The sequence below is a fragment of the Oncorhynchus kisutch genome, linkage group LG7 (assembly GCF_002021735.2).
Source record: "Oncorhynchus kisutch isolate 150728-3 linkage group LG7, Okis_V2, whole genome shotgun sequence".
Lineage (NCBI taxonomy): Eukaryota > Metazoa > Chordata > Actinopteri > Salmoniformes > Salmonidae > Oncorhynchus > Oncorhynchus kisutch.
The window spans coordinates 28,561,381-28,576,400 of NC_034180.2; the positions used below are offsets into that span (position 1 = coordinate 28,561,381).

Genomic DNA, 15,020 nt, shown 5'->3' on the forward strand with positions numbered 1-15,020 from the left:
ACACAAACAGTTGCACACTCACAGAAATTATCTAAAAATGTCCCAAGCACAGATGCATGAACATAGACACACTAAACTTGAAAAGCATGTAGGGCGTACCAGTTATGCACATATTCACTGTTACTGCATGCATTCTAAATACCAACATGAAGTCACAAAGATACCTCCATTACCGTTGAATATATAGCTTTGTATTACCCTTCTCTAACTGCTGATAGTGTGACCAATCTCAGTGATACACAGCTGTGTCACAAGTGTCAGAGGTGACAGGACACACACAATCTGGATGAGCTGAACTGACCCTTCACACCCCTTACAGGGTTTCTGACCACTCTGGCTTTAGGCGTATAAGTACATTGTGGCATGCAATGTGCAAGGACCCTTCACCTCACAAACTCAAAGGTGGGTATACACAAAATGACCAGCAGCTGAAAACAACGACCAAGAAGAAGAGAATAAGAAAAAGAACAGCACACGGAATGTCCAGAGCTCCGTGGAAGGAATTTAAGCCTTTTTGGAAAGGTTGCCAAGAAGATGACGGGTGCTTGGCGAAGGCCGTCCGTTTACACATTGTGCGGACGGCCTCCCGCCTCGCCCGCCCAGATGTGCATTTGTTTATGTGGAGCAGCGATCCTGACAGCTGGCCTGAGAATGCTCCCAGCAAACAGTGGAGGGCGCCGCCGTGGCCACCACTCCGCTGGGAGAAACCAACCACTCTGGTTTTATCCTATTGTTTGCGGTTAACTACAGGTTCAAGCTCAGTTAGAAATATTAGAATTTTAGAAGTAAAACAAAACAAACAAATTATCCCTTTGACGATTGTTTTGGGCGGTTGATAGGCCTAGTTCACTCCAAAACCAAGGTGTCTTACCAAGTTCTCCAACCTAAAGTTTAAACCCTGACTGTCACAACCCTTTAGTAACCCCCTGTATCAAATAACTTATCTGTTCATCTCCATCACCCCACTGACTGACCATCCCTGCCCTCTGTGACTCAAACCCAGATTGATGTAGGACCCCTGAGACTGTGCCCATTGTGTTCAAATGATTCCTCTATGGCATGGTACATTGCTTTTGTAACTTTAAAACTCGAAAACATCGGACAAGCTAAACGGTTATAGTAGTTATACACGTTCCGCGTTCAACCAGTTAGCAAATCGGACATGACCGAGTTCCTGAGTTCCGACTAGCACTTGAACGCGAAATTAGTAATTGGGGTAAACGGTAAATTGAATGCATTTCTAAAAGCTCCACAAAATACTAATAATATGTTGTTTTGAATTAATGTCGTCACAAAAATGTCACATGTTCTCAATGTAAATCAATGCACAATTAAATCCACTTAAAATGAATTACGACGTTCCTCTGACAACATACTGTAAACATGGCAAAACATTTCCTCTGATGTCACAACTTTCAATCCCACAATTCAGCGTGGCAGAGCCGGTTTTTTCAAGGCATCATGGCGGATCCCAGAGACAGGGGTCTTCAAGATTACAGAAAGAAATTGCTCGAGCACAAAGAAATTGATGGACGCTTGAAAGAATGTATGTATCGTCTCTGTTAATAGCCAGGCTTTAGCAGCCACAACAACTGTCCATGTAGCTTTGTCATCATAATGTAACCCTCTCCAGTTACCTAGCTAGCTAGACCAACATAGCTATTGTAGCCTTGAAAATGAGTTCAACACCAGGTTATTTATACTAAACTATCTAGTGTGTAACTGTTCATGTACCTTTTATTTATGCACAATGTTTAGGACGCACCCGAACGAGCAAGCTAGTTTTATAACATTAGTTAGCTAGCTAACTAGCTAGTGTTCGACCAGATGATGATGACAGCCTATGTGATGGTACCCACGTAGTCAGTGTCAATCATTGTATTTGTTTTTGTTTGTCATTCCAGTGCGTGAACAACTGAGAGAACAGACGAAACAGTATGAAAAATCAGAAAATGATCTGAAAGCTCTACAAAGTGTTGGACAGGTGACTGCAAGTTTAATCACAAGTCATCAGAAGCCTTGATATAGGTTTTTATTTTATTTACAACGGTCTCTCTTGACTCCTCTCTAGATTGTTGGTGAGGTCCTGAAGCAGCTTACAGAGGAAAAATGTAAGTCCTAAATTAGAATGAAAATCCCTTTGCTGCATATGATGTTGTTTTGTTGAATCTACCGCTAGGCCTACATGGCTGAAAAAGTTTAAATGTTCCTACTAGCTTGCATTTATTATATTGTCTGTAACGTGGGGTTTTCTTCTATCCTTTCGTGTTATTCAGTCATTGTCAAAGCAACCAATGGCCCACGATATGTGGTTGGATGCAGACGGCAAGTAGGTGAAAACCCATAGCCACAACAAAATATTTACAAATAACATTGCAACTTGTATTTCACTTCCCATTTCATATTGATTATGCTTGAGGTGCCAACCTTATATTTTGTCACCCAGCTGGACAAGGCTATGCTCAAACCTGGTACTAGAGTTGCATTGGATATGACCACTCTGACTATCATGAGGTGAGTTGATATACTTTCCCAAGTCTATAATGCCTCTTATTATTTCATATGTTTACCAAGCAAAACACCATTGTATTGTGTTAGCCTGCATCTGACTTTCTGCAACAGTCTCCCTATTGAAAGCGTTTTAAGAAAAACAAATTATATATATTCTGCTTATAAGACATCTCTATGACCTATATAATCAGTAAGAACAAAGGCACACTGTGATGACATATCGGTGTGCTGTTCCCCCATGCAGGTACCTTCCCAGAGAGGTGGACCCCCTTGTGTACAATATGTCTCATGAAGACCCTGGCAGCGTCTCCTACTCTGAGATCGGAGGCTTGGCTGAGCAGATCAGAGAGCTCAGAGAGGTCAGTGAGGCACAGACACACACTTTATCTATACAGGACAGAGTTAGCTTTTTCTGGGGGCTTTTTCTCATTTGGGAAAAGTCCGCCCTTTCTCCTCCGTGACCCGGAAACCGATAAGTGGTCGAGGAGAGTGTCAATTCGTTAGTAGGAAAATGGTCCTCACCTCCTTGATAGACTCCTTTTGGCGAGGAAGCACAAGTTTATCCTACCTGAGTCCTTCGCGGAAGATACACTGCCTTTTTAATCAGCTATTGTTTTCTCGAAAGAAAAAAGCATGCAAACATTTTAAAATGATATGCTACTTATCCTTTTATCTATAAAATGTTTTGTACAACTAGCGAAATGTTTTTTTTTTATCACTTTATTCCACCCTGTAAACTTAATTTGCCTGATGACGTACAATTGGAGAAGGAGTCTCACTTTATACAAGTGTATTTTTGTCCACATTCCCTCTACTTGCCACCTCTCATTTTAAATGGAGGCCAGAGAGGAGGGAGGATATAGGAGTTGAGCAAATAAAATTGAGAGTGCGGAAGATATTTATGGTCCAATTGTGAGAGGGATGGATGTTGATGCATTTCGCTACACCCACAATAACATATGCTAAACATGTTTGTGACAAATAACATTTGATTTGAAAATGTTGTTTCAGGTGATTGAGCTGCCTCTGACCAACCCTGAGCTCTTCCTGAGGGTGGGCATCATCCCCCCTAAAGGCTGCCTGCTCTACGGACCCCCAGGTGAGGAGATCAACTGGCCTGGTTCTCTGATAGCACTACATGCTAGCCTGAGGGTTGCTTTCCAGAAGCCAGTATTCTGTGCCTATTAATTTACTGTATTTTCTTTTCATGCTTTTCAGGAACTGGAAAAACACTTTTGGCCAGAGCAGTTGCTAGCCAGCTTGACTGCAATTTTCTAAAGGTGGTGTCCAGCTCCATAGTGGACAAGTACATTGGTGAGAGCGCTAGGCTGATCCGAGAGATGTTCAACTACGCCAGAGACCACCAGCCCTGCATCATCTTCATGGATGAGATCGATGCCATAGGTACATGACTAGAGCTACAGACTATAGAAATCAACAAACTAACTGAACAATAGAGTTCCAGACACACACACACATGAGTCTTTGTCTGTTTAACAGGTGGTCGTCGTTTCTCTGAGGGGACGTCTGCAGACAGAGAAATCCAGAGGACACTGATGGAGGTGAGTCTCTCAACAGAGAGCAACTATAAGCTTAACTGCATACAAAGTACTACCAAAGATGGTTTAGTATGAAGATACACTACCATTCAAAAGTTTGGCATCACTTTGAAATGTCCTTGTTTTTGAAAGAAAAACACACAAAAAAAGTCCATTAAAAGAACATCAAATTGATCAGAAATACAGTGTAGACATTGTTAATGTTGTTGTAAAAGACAATTGTAGCTGGAAATGGCAAAAAAAAAAATATATATATATATTTTAATGAAATATCTACATAGGCATACGTAGGCCCTAGAAGACTAGCATCCCGGAGTCGCGTCTTCACTGTTGACATTGAGACTGGTGTTTTGCGGGTACTATTTAATGAAGCTGCCAGTTGAGGACTTGAGGTGTCTGGTTCTCAAACTAGACACTCTAATCTGTAGCTCCAACTCCAAAAAGTTCTGGGACACTGTGAAGTCCATGGAGAACAAGAGCACCTCCTCCCAGCTGCCCACTGCACTGAGGCTAGGTAACACGGTCACCACTGATAAATCCATGATTATCGAAAACTTCAATAAGCATTTCTCAACGGCTGGCCATGCCTTCCGCCTGGCTACTTCAACCTCGGCCAACAGCTCCGCCCCCCCCGCAGCTCCTCGCCCAAGCCTCTCCAGGTTCTCCTTTACCCAAATCCAGATAGCAGATGTTCTGAAAGAGCTGCAAAACCTGGACCCGTACAAATCAGCTGGGCTTGACAATCTGGACCCTCTATTTCTGAAACTATCTGCCACCATTGTCGCAACCCCTATTACCAGCCTGTTCAACCTCTCTTTCATCTCGTCTGAGATCCCCAAGGATTGGAAAGCTGCCGCAGTCATCCCCCTCTTCAAAGGGGGAGACACCCTGGACCCAAACTGTTACAGACCTATATCCATCCTGCCCTGCCTATCTAAGGTCTTCGAAAGCCAAGTCAACAAACAGGTCACTGACCATCTCGAATCCCACCGTACCTTCTCCGCTGTGCAATCTGGTTTCCGAGCCGGTCATGGGTGCACCTCAGCCACACTCAAGGTACTAAACGACATCATAACCGCCATCGATAAAAGACAGTACTGTGCAGCCGTCTTCATCGACCTTGCCAAGGCTTTCGACTCTGTCAATCACCATATTCTTATCGGCAGACTCAGTAGCCTCGGTTTTTCGGATGACTGCCTTGCCTGGTTCACCAATTACTTTGCAGACAGAGTTCAGTGTGTCAAATCGGAGGGCATGCTGTCCGGTCCTCTGGCAGTCTCTATGGGGGTGCCACAGGGTTCAATTCTCGGGCAGACTCTTTTCTCTGTGTATATCAATGATGTTGCTCTTGCTGCGGGCGATTCCCTGATCCACCTCTACGCAGACGACACCATTCTATATACTTTCGGCCCGTCTTTGGACACTGTGCTATCTAACCTCCAAACAAGCTTCAATGCCATACAACACTCCTTCCGTGGCCTCCAACTGCTCTTAAACGCTAGTAAAACCAAATGCATGCTTTTCAACCGGTCGCTGCCTGCACCTGCATGCCCGACTAGCATCACCACCCTGGATGGTTCCGACCTAGAATATGTGGACGTCTATAAGTACCTAGGTGTCTGGCTAGACTGCAAACTCTCCTTCCAGACTCATATCAAACATCTCCAATCGAAAATCAAATCAAGAGTCGGCTTTCTATTCCGCAACAAAGCCTCCTTCACTCAAGCCGCCAAGCTTACCCTAGTAAAACTGACTATCCTACCGATCCTCGACTTCGGCGATGTCATCTACAAAATGGCTTCCAACACTCTACTCAGCAAACTGGATGCAGTCTATCACAGTGCCATCCGTTTTGTCACTAAAGCACCTTATACTACCCACCACTGCGACTTGTATGCTCTAGTCGGCTGGCCCTCGCTACATATTCGTCGCCAGACCCACTGGCTCCAGGTCATCTACAAGTCTATGCTAGGTAAAGCTCCGCCTTATCTCAGCTCACTGGTCACGATGGCAACACCCATCCGTAGCACGCGCTCCAGCAGGTGTATCTCACTGATCATCCCTAAAGCCAACACCTCATTTGGCCGCCTTTCGTTCCAGTACTCTGCTGCCTGTGACTGGAACGAATTGCAAAAATCGCTGAAGTTGGAGACTTTTATCTCCCTCACCAACTTCAAACATCAGCTATCTGAGCAGCTAACCGATCGCTGCAGCTGTACATAGTCTATTGGTAAATAGCCCACCCTTTTCACCTACCTCATCCCCGTACTGTTTTTATTTATTTACTTTTCTGCTCTTCTGCACACCAATATCTCTACCTGTACATGACCATCTGATCTTTTATCACTCCAGTGTTAATCTGCAAAATTGTAATTATTTGCCTACCTCCTCATGCCTTTTGCACACATTGTATATAGACCCCCCCTTCGTTTTCTACTGTGTTATTGACTTGTTAATTGTTTACTCCATGTGTAACTCTTTGTTGTATGCTCACACTGCTATGCTTTATCTTGGCCAGGTCGCAGTTGCACATGAGAACTTGTTCTCAACTAGCCTACCTGGTTAAATAAAGGTGAAATAAATAAAAATGTACTTGTCCTCTTGCTCAGTTGTGCACCGGGGCCTCCCACTCCTCTTTATATTCTGGTTAGGGCCAGTTTGCGCTGTACTGTGAAGTGAGTAGTACAGAGCGTTGTACGAGATCTTCAGTTTCTTGGCAATTTCTCACATGCAATAGCCTTAATTTCTCAGAACAAGAATAGACTGACGAGTTTCAGAAGAAAGTTCTTTGTTTCTAGCCATTTGAGCCTGTAATCGAACCCACAAATGCTGATGCTCCAGATACTCAATTAGTCTAAAGGGGGCCAGTTTTATTGCTTCTTTAATCAGACCAACAGTTTTCAGCTGTGCAAACTTAATCGCAAAAGGGTTTTCTAATGATCAATTAGCCTTTTAAAATTATGAACTTGAATTAGCCAACACAACGTGCCATTGGAACACAGGAGTGATGGTTGCTGATAATGGGCCTCTGTACGCCTATGTAGATATTCCATTAAAAATCAGCCGACTCAAGCTACAATGGTCATTTACAACATTAACATTGTCTACACTGTATTGCTGATCAATTTGATGTTATTTAATGGACAAACAATGTGCTTTTCTTTCAGAAACGAGGACATTTCTAAGTGACCCCAAACCTTTGAACGGTAGTGTATGTAGAAACTGCTTCCCTGATAGAAATCCCAGATCACGCTCATGCGCAGAAACACATAATCGGATCTAACGGTCGCCTTTCGCCGAACTGCGCATGTGGAGGCCGTCAAATCAAAGGCACTCCTTCGATGTAAAGTTGTTTTTGACTAAAATGAAAACGTGTCAGTTTGTCACTTTCACAAGGTTGGAGTAAAGACATATTCAGCTACATAGAGTAACTTTCATGAAAAAAACATGTTTTTCATCAAAGACCAGATGTCTTAGTTCAAGTGAAACTAGTGAATTCTAGTTTTCATTTTCACAGTTTGTTGCAAAGGTAATATTTTAGTAGTAGTAAATCTAGTCTTTTTGCTCCTAGCGGTTCAACTCTATCATTGAAATTGTGGTGTAGAGGCACCTTGAGAAGGTACTATAGGTTGTGTGCTTTTTAGATTGAGAATTTATTTTAGAACTAAGGAAGACATTTTCTCTTCTCTCATTGACCTCTGCTTTGCAATTGTTCCCGGAAGTGTTGGGCTTCTGGGTTAGAAACTCAACTGTGGTGCTACTCATATTATTGAGCCTCAAAGTGTTAAAGGCTAAACCTGTAAACACTTGGTTTTATCAGCCAATTACGACTGAAGATGCCAACTTTTTCGTCTGTCCTGTCTAGCTGCTGAACCAAATGGATGGCTTTGACACCCTGCACAGAGTGAAGATGATCATGGCCACCAACCGTCCAGACACGCTGGACCCTGCCCTTCTAAGGCCAGGGAGACTGGACCGCAAGATCCGTATGTTTCCTCTCGAGATTTTTAACTATCCTGGTTTGAGAAGCATAGATAATCATGTTGCAAAAAATCTTTGGTCCTGGTTCCATTTCAGCACCTAGTCACTTCCCCAAAGGGCCAGGGAAAGTGGCTGAAAAATAACTAGGACTTGGTAAATTACAAGGAACTGCAGAAATCTTAACTTCTGGCTTTGTCTTTACAGACATCGAACTGCCCAATGAGCAGGCTCGGATGGACATTCTGAAGATACACTCTGGACCAATCACTAAGCATGGAGAGATGGGTGAATTTAGGGACTGGATAGTGTGCTGTGGATGTGACATATTTTTGTGATGAAATGAAGTTGCATGTTGTGAATTTCATGGTGGGCTGTAACTTGAATTTATTTGCAGATTACGAGGCCATTGTGAAGTTGTCTGATGGATTTAATGGAGCTGATTTAAGGAACGTGTGCACTGAAGCAGGTTAGTAACCTATCCAATACACTATAACTGTATATTCTACATGTTAAAAACAAGCCATTCACTCAGTCTGTCCCTATATTAGGGTTTGCACAAGGTGCTTAAAGTATTTGAATTTGGCACTCTGAAATTCAAGTACTAGAATACCTTGAAAATCTGTCATTTTCTTAAGTTGTTCCTTGAAGAGTACTTGAATTAAAATGAGGAGAACAGGGAACTTTCAAATATGTTAATATGACAAATATTTGAAAAATGTATGGGTCTTCCGAATAAATTTCCAGGCAGACTACAGAGTTTTATTTCCTCACATGTTTCCCACTCTGGATGCCAGGCAAGCTTGCTCATTCCACCTACACTGCCACTCAGCCAAGCAGGTACAGAACTGACTGATTCGGCGCTGCCAAATGTCACATCGATAGCCAGGCAAATGTAGATTCAAACTTGCCTGCAGGATATTGACGTTTCTGAATGGGGTTTGCCAGACCTAACCAGGGATGTGGTGGAGGGTGAACACCGTTTATACCTTCTTTATTTGGGAAATAGCGTTTACTCACGTTTTTGTTAATTATCATTTACACACTTATTGCGTGTTGATCACCGCTCTGAAGGCTTCTTGATCTGAGTTCTAATCGTGCCTACCTCTGCGAACAAGGGGAATCATAAATTATTAATGTATGCTTGTTATGTTCGTCTGCTACCCCGGATTTGCCTTGTTAGCAGCGCATTCATTCACCACTCTGTCCAGCGGGAAACTCCGCCCACGACATAGGCCGAGAGGTGAAACGAACTAGCTCAGCCCAGACCTACAGTGGCAAGTAGCAGAGAGATGTCACTGACAGTGAGACTTATTTTAACAACCCTTGACTTCAACAGACATCCCCCAAACAAACCAACCCCTGACTCTCAGCGAATGAGTGTACAACTGGTAAATTGTCACTGATATTTCAGTCCGATGTCTAGCTAGGTAGCTCAAGGGCTCCGGCTATTAGCCAGGCAGCTAACTATAACTACCTGACTGGAAGGATGAAGTTAGAAGCTAATGTTGAACGGAGCCTGACCGCAGCATGAGCAGTTGACTGAAATAAGTTATCATAACAAAATTCCTTTTCTTTATTGAGAGTAGTGAGACAGACAGTGTGGTGTGTCAGGCTGTAATGAAGGAGGTAAAGGAGATGCACAGAGAGAGGAAGCATTGACGCGAGCAGGGAGAGAGGTTACGCCTTGATCACACCGACAGCGTGAATGCATTTTGGTACACCAGAAGTACTGTACATTAATTTCCAATGGAACGCTGCGTTTGACTTGCAGCATTGCGTTGCAGAGGCAGTTGCAGTACGTTCTGTGTGGTGCATACCTTGGATTTATCGAAGTTATGCATAAACGGCTTGACAGAAATGGTGGCAGAAGGAGAATGCTGAACTTCTGTTGCACACACATCCAGATGATGCTGCGTACCAATTGCACAATTCGCTGTAGGTGTGATTGAGGTGTTAGTAGTACAGTGGTTCCCAAACTAGGGGTTCCGTGACCCATGTGGGGTCCCCTAAAATGTAAATAGGGTCCTGAGAGTCTTTAATCTTAACAAACACATTCATAACTTCTTTCTCTTCAAATGCGTATAGAATACAACATTTTAGAGTCAACTAAGGCTCTTTTACACTGTCAGAATTCATTTTCATGTCTGTTTTGGGACAGCCTATGGAACCTAACATTTTGTGAATTATAAAGACAATTTTAAATATAAAGACAATATATTATGTACACTGAACAGAAATATAAACGCAACAATTTCAAAGATTTTACTGAGTTACAGTTCATATGAGGAAATCAGTCAACATCATCAGTCCTGACTTACCACTTGTGTATGTAGTGAAACACGTATTATTGAGTAGAACTTAAGGTAGTAATGAATAGTAAGTTAGATATTAATTTATTTTTTCATGAGGTTCTGGCGATATACTGCCATCTGTTGGCGACTAGAAACAATTTCATAATATGACCTATTACAAATATATACAGTTGAAGTCGGACGTTCACATACACCTTAGCCAAATACATTTATACTCAGTTTTTCCACAATTCCTGACATTTAATCCATGTAAAAATTCCCTGTCTTAGGTTAGTTAGGATCACCACTTTATTTTAAGAATGTGAAATGTCAGAATAATAGTAGAAAGAAGGATTTATTTAGCTTTTATTTCTTCCCACATTCCCAGTGGGTCAGAAGTTTACATACACTCAATTAGTATTTGGTAGCATTGTCTTTAAATTGTTTAACTTTGGTCAAACGCTTCAGGTAGCCTTCCACAAGCTTCCCACAATAAATTGGGTGAATTTTGGCCCATTCCTCCTGACAGAGCTGGTGTAACTTGAGTCAGGTTTCTAGGCCTCCTCGCTCGCACACGCTTTTTCAGTTCTGCCCACAGATTTTCTATGGGTTTGAGGTCAGGGCTTTGTGATGGCCACTAATACCTTGACTTTGTTGTCCTTAAGCCATTTTGTCACAACTTTGGAAGTATGCTTGGGGTCATTGTCCATTTGGAAGACCCATTTACGACCAAGCTTTAACTTCCTAACTGATGTCTTGAGATGTTGCTCTCAATATATCCACATAATTTTCTTTCCCCATGATGCCATCTATTTTGTGAAGTGCACCAGTCCCTCCTGCAGCAAAGCACCCCCACAACATGCTGTCACCCCCGTGCTTCACGGTTGGGATGGTGTTCTTAGGCTTTCAAGCCTCCCCCTTTTTCCTCCAAACAACATGGTCATTATGACCAAACAGTTCTATTTTTGTTTCATCAGACCAGAGGACATTTCTCCAAAAGTACAATCTTTGTCCCCATGTGCAGTTGCAAACCATAGTCTGGCTTTTTTATGACGGGTTTGAAGCAGTGGCTTCTTCTTTGCTGAGCGGCCTTTCAGGTTATGTCGATATAGGACTCGTTTTACTGTGGATGTAGATACTTTTGTAACTGTTTCTTCCAGCATCTTCACAAGGTCCTTTGCTGTTGTTCTGGGATTGATTTTCACTTTTCACACTAAAATACGTTCATCTCTAGGAGACAGAACGTGTCTCCTTCCTGAGCGGTATGACGGCTGCGTGGTCCCATGGTGTTTATACTTACGTACTATTGTTTGTACAGATGAAGGTTGTACCTTAAGGCGTTTGGAATGAAGGATGACTTGTGGAGGTCTACAATTTATTTTCCTGAGGTCTTGGCTGATTTCTTTTGATTTTCCCATGATGTCAAGCAAAGAGGCAGCCAGTTTGAAGGTAGGCCTTGAAATACAGGTACAGCTCCAATTGACTCATGATGTCAATTAGCCTATCAGAAGCTTCTAAAGCCATGACATAATTTTCTGGAATTTTTCCCAAGCTGTTTAAAGGCAAAGTCAACTTAGTGTATGTAAACTTCTGACCCACTGTAATTGTGATACAGTGAAATAATCTGTCTGTAAACAACTGTTGTAAAAATGACTTGTGTCATGCACAAAGTAGATGTCCTTACCGACTTGCCAAAACTAGTTTGTTAACAAGAAATTTGTGGAGTGGTTGAAATGCGAGTTTTAATGACTCCAACCTAAGTGTATGTAAACTTCCGACTTCAACTTTATTAGTGCTCCAAGAAGTACTTGAAAGTCCTTGAGTTTGACTTGCCACAGTCTGTATGAACCCTACTATGTGTGTTTCCCAGGTATGTTTGCAATCCGTGCTGACCATGAGTATGTGACCCAGGAAGATTTCATGAAGGCCGTTCGCAAGGTTGCAGATTCTAAGAAACTGGAATCCAAGCTGGACTACAAGCCTTTATGATAGTACCACCAACCAACCTATCAGGAAATATATGGTAATTTGAGTCTGGAAAGAGTGAAGGAACAGACGACAAAAGCAAACATATTTGTGGTTTTACTGTATTCCAAATGTATATTTCAAAGACATCATTTAAAATGTTTAGCTAATACAGACTTGTGTGGTGAAAAATATGGTTTGGTTTTTATTTCCGTAGTTTGCATAAGAATACATATTTAAATAAGCTGTCAACCATCTTATATCCAATCATATGATTATCTTAATGCCCATTCAGAGGTTACTGAGCAATACACCAGTCAGTGTAAAATATCCTTATGGATTTTTGGAATTCAGACTCAAAACCACAATGTCATGTACTTTTCATTTTTGCATTTGGCAGTTTCACTAGTCTGATTCAAGAAATGGTTGAGATTTATGGCTGACGTTGTGCCATATTAAAGTTTGTCATAACTCCACTAAATGGTGGAGAAGACAAAATGGAAAGTACTGACTTAAATTGCAGTTGCCACAAACATTTTTAGACTTAGAAATTAATTATATGAACCCATTGATTCTTGAAGAATATAACTTATAAATGCCTCATGAGCTTAGTTCAACTGTCGTACCCCATCAGAACCCAAAATATAAGGTTGTTTTACTCATGTTTGTAAACAAAGTAAATGTAAACAAACATTATATAGCCTCATTTTGATATCATGGCAGGTCAGTCCTTGCATCCATAGCTTTGTCTTTGAATTTGAGCAGTTACATTTCTGCAGCCCCATCCCTCAGCTTTTTTACAGAAATAGCTACGAGACACACTTTGTTATTGTTTCAATTGCTGATTGCTGCTTTAAAATGCATCGTATGACTACAGGTTAACGTGCCTTGTCGTTGACTGTAAATGTCTTCACTGGCAAGCATAAAAATTTTCCTTCTGTCTTTGATCTTGAATTTCAGAAAAGATTCCCCTCTAAAACTACTGCTGCAATAAAAATGGCACCCAATCAATATATATGCTGTCCTATTTCTTGATCCCAAGAAGGTGCCGCATGATGGAAAAATAATAGCTCCAACATGCTTTCAATCAACTTCTTTTAAGTTATGGAAAACATAATCGAATGTGGGAACGCCATAAAGAGCTGTTTTGCACCCGGTGAGGCAGCCACAGTGTTTGGTCGCAGCTTGTGTGTTTACTGTTCAAATTACTTTTGGATGTATGTAAATTGTCTTCTGTCTCTAAATGTTGTTTATCACTAGCTGCACCATATGACCAAGTAACATTCTGAGTATGAGTAAAAGTATGGTGCCTTCAGATAGTATTCATACCCCTTCACTTATTCCACATTTTGTGTTACAGCCTGAATTCAAAATGGATTCAATGTTTTTTTTCCCACCAATCTACATGCAATACCCCATAATGACAAAGTGAAAACATGTTTTTGGAAATGTTTGGTAATTTATTGAAAATGAAATGCACAAGTATCTCATTTAAGTAACTATCCACACCCCTGAGTAAATACTTTTTGTAGAAGCACATTTTGCATTGATTACAGCTGTGAGTCTCTAAGAGCTTTGCACACCTGGATTGTGCAACATTTGCCCTTTTTATTATTTTTGAAATTCTTCAAGCTCTGTCAAATTGGTTGTTGATCATTGCTAGACAACCATTTTCAGGTCTTGCCATAGAGTTTCATGTAGATTTAAGTCAAAACTGTAACTCGGCCACTCAGGAACATTCACTGTCTTCTTGGGAAGCAACTCCAGTGTAGATTTGGCCTTGTGTTTTAGGTTATTGTCCTGCTGAAAGGTGAATTAATTTCTCAAGTGTCCGTTGGAAAGCGCTGAAACAGGTTTCCCTCTACGATTTTCCTTGTGCTTGGCTCCGTTACGTTTCTTTTTTATCCTGAAAAACTTACCAGTCCTTAACGATTACAAGCATACCCATAACATGATGCAGCCACCACTATGCTTGAAAATATGGAGAATGGTATTCAGTAATGTGTTCCTTTAGTGCCCCCTTGTTGCAAACAGGACGCATGTTTTGGAATAAAAAAATCCTGTACAGGCTTCTTTTTTTTCACTCTGTCAGTTAGATTTGATTTATTTTACCTTTATTTAACCAGGTAGGCAAGTTGAGAACAAGTTCTCATTTACAATTGCGACCTGGCCAAGATAAAGCAAAGCAGTTCGACAGATAAAACGACACAGAGTTACACATGGAGTAAAAACAAACATACAGTCAATAATGCAGTATAAACAAGTCTATATACAATGTGAGGTGAGAAGGGAGGTAAAGGCAAAAAAGGCCATGATGGCAAAGTAAATACAATATAGCAAGTAAAATACTGGAATGGTAGTTTTGCAATGGAAGAATGTGCAAAGTAGAAATAAAAAATAATGGGGTGCAAAGGAGCAAAATAAATAAATAAATTAAAATTAAATACAGTTGGGAAAGAGGTAGTTGTTTGGGCTAAATTATAGGTGGGCTATGTACAGGTGCAGTAATCTGTGAGCTGCTCTGACAGTTGGTGCTTAAAGCTAGTGAGGGAGATAAGTGTTTCCAGTTTCAGAGATTTTTGTAGTTCGTTCCAGTCATTGGCAGCAGAGAACTGGAAGGAGAGGCGGCCAAAGAAAGAATTGGTTTTGGGGGTGACTAGAGAGATATACCTGCTGGAGCGTGTGCTACAGGTGGGAGATGCTATGGTGACCA

At 41.5% G+C, this 15,020-nt stretch overlaps 1 protein-coding gene across 1 annotated transcript; it reads left to right on the forward strand.

Moving 5' to 3' along the window:
* Window positions 1-1,404: 1,404 nt before the first annotated feature.
* Window positions 1,405-14,366, forward strand: LOC109893708 (26S proteasome regulatory subunit 10B). The gene is made up of 13 exons (XM_031828798.1): window positions 1,405-1,546; window positions 1,905-1,984; window positions 2,072-2,111; window positions 2,277-2,329; window positions 2,447-2,514; window positions 2,756-2,870; window positions 3,523-3,610; window positions 3,730-3,915; window positions 4,012-4,073; window positions 7,936-8,056; window positions 8,256-8,336; window positions 8,446-8,517; window positions 12,213-14,366. Exons 1-13 carry the CDS (start codon window positions 1,462-1,464, stop codon window positions 12,329-12,331), a joined length of 1,170 nt encoding a protein of 389 aa, XP_031684658.1. The 5' UTR covers window positions 1,405-1,461; the 3' UTR covers window positions 12,332-14,366.
* Window positions 14,367-15,020: the final 654 nt, after the last annotated feature.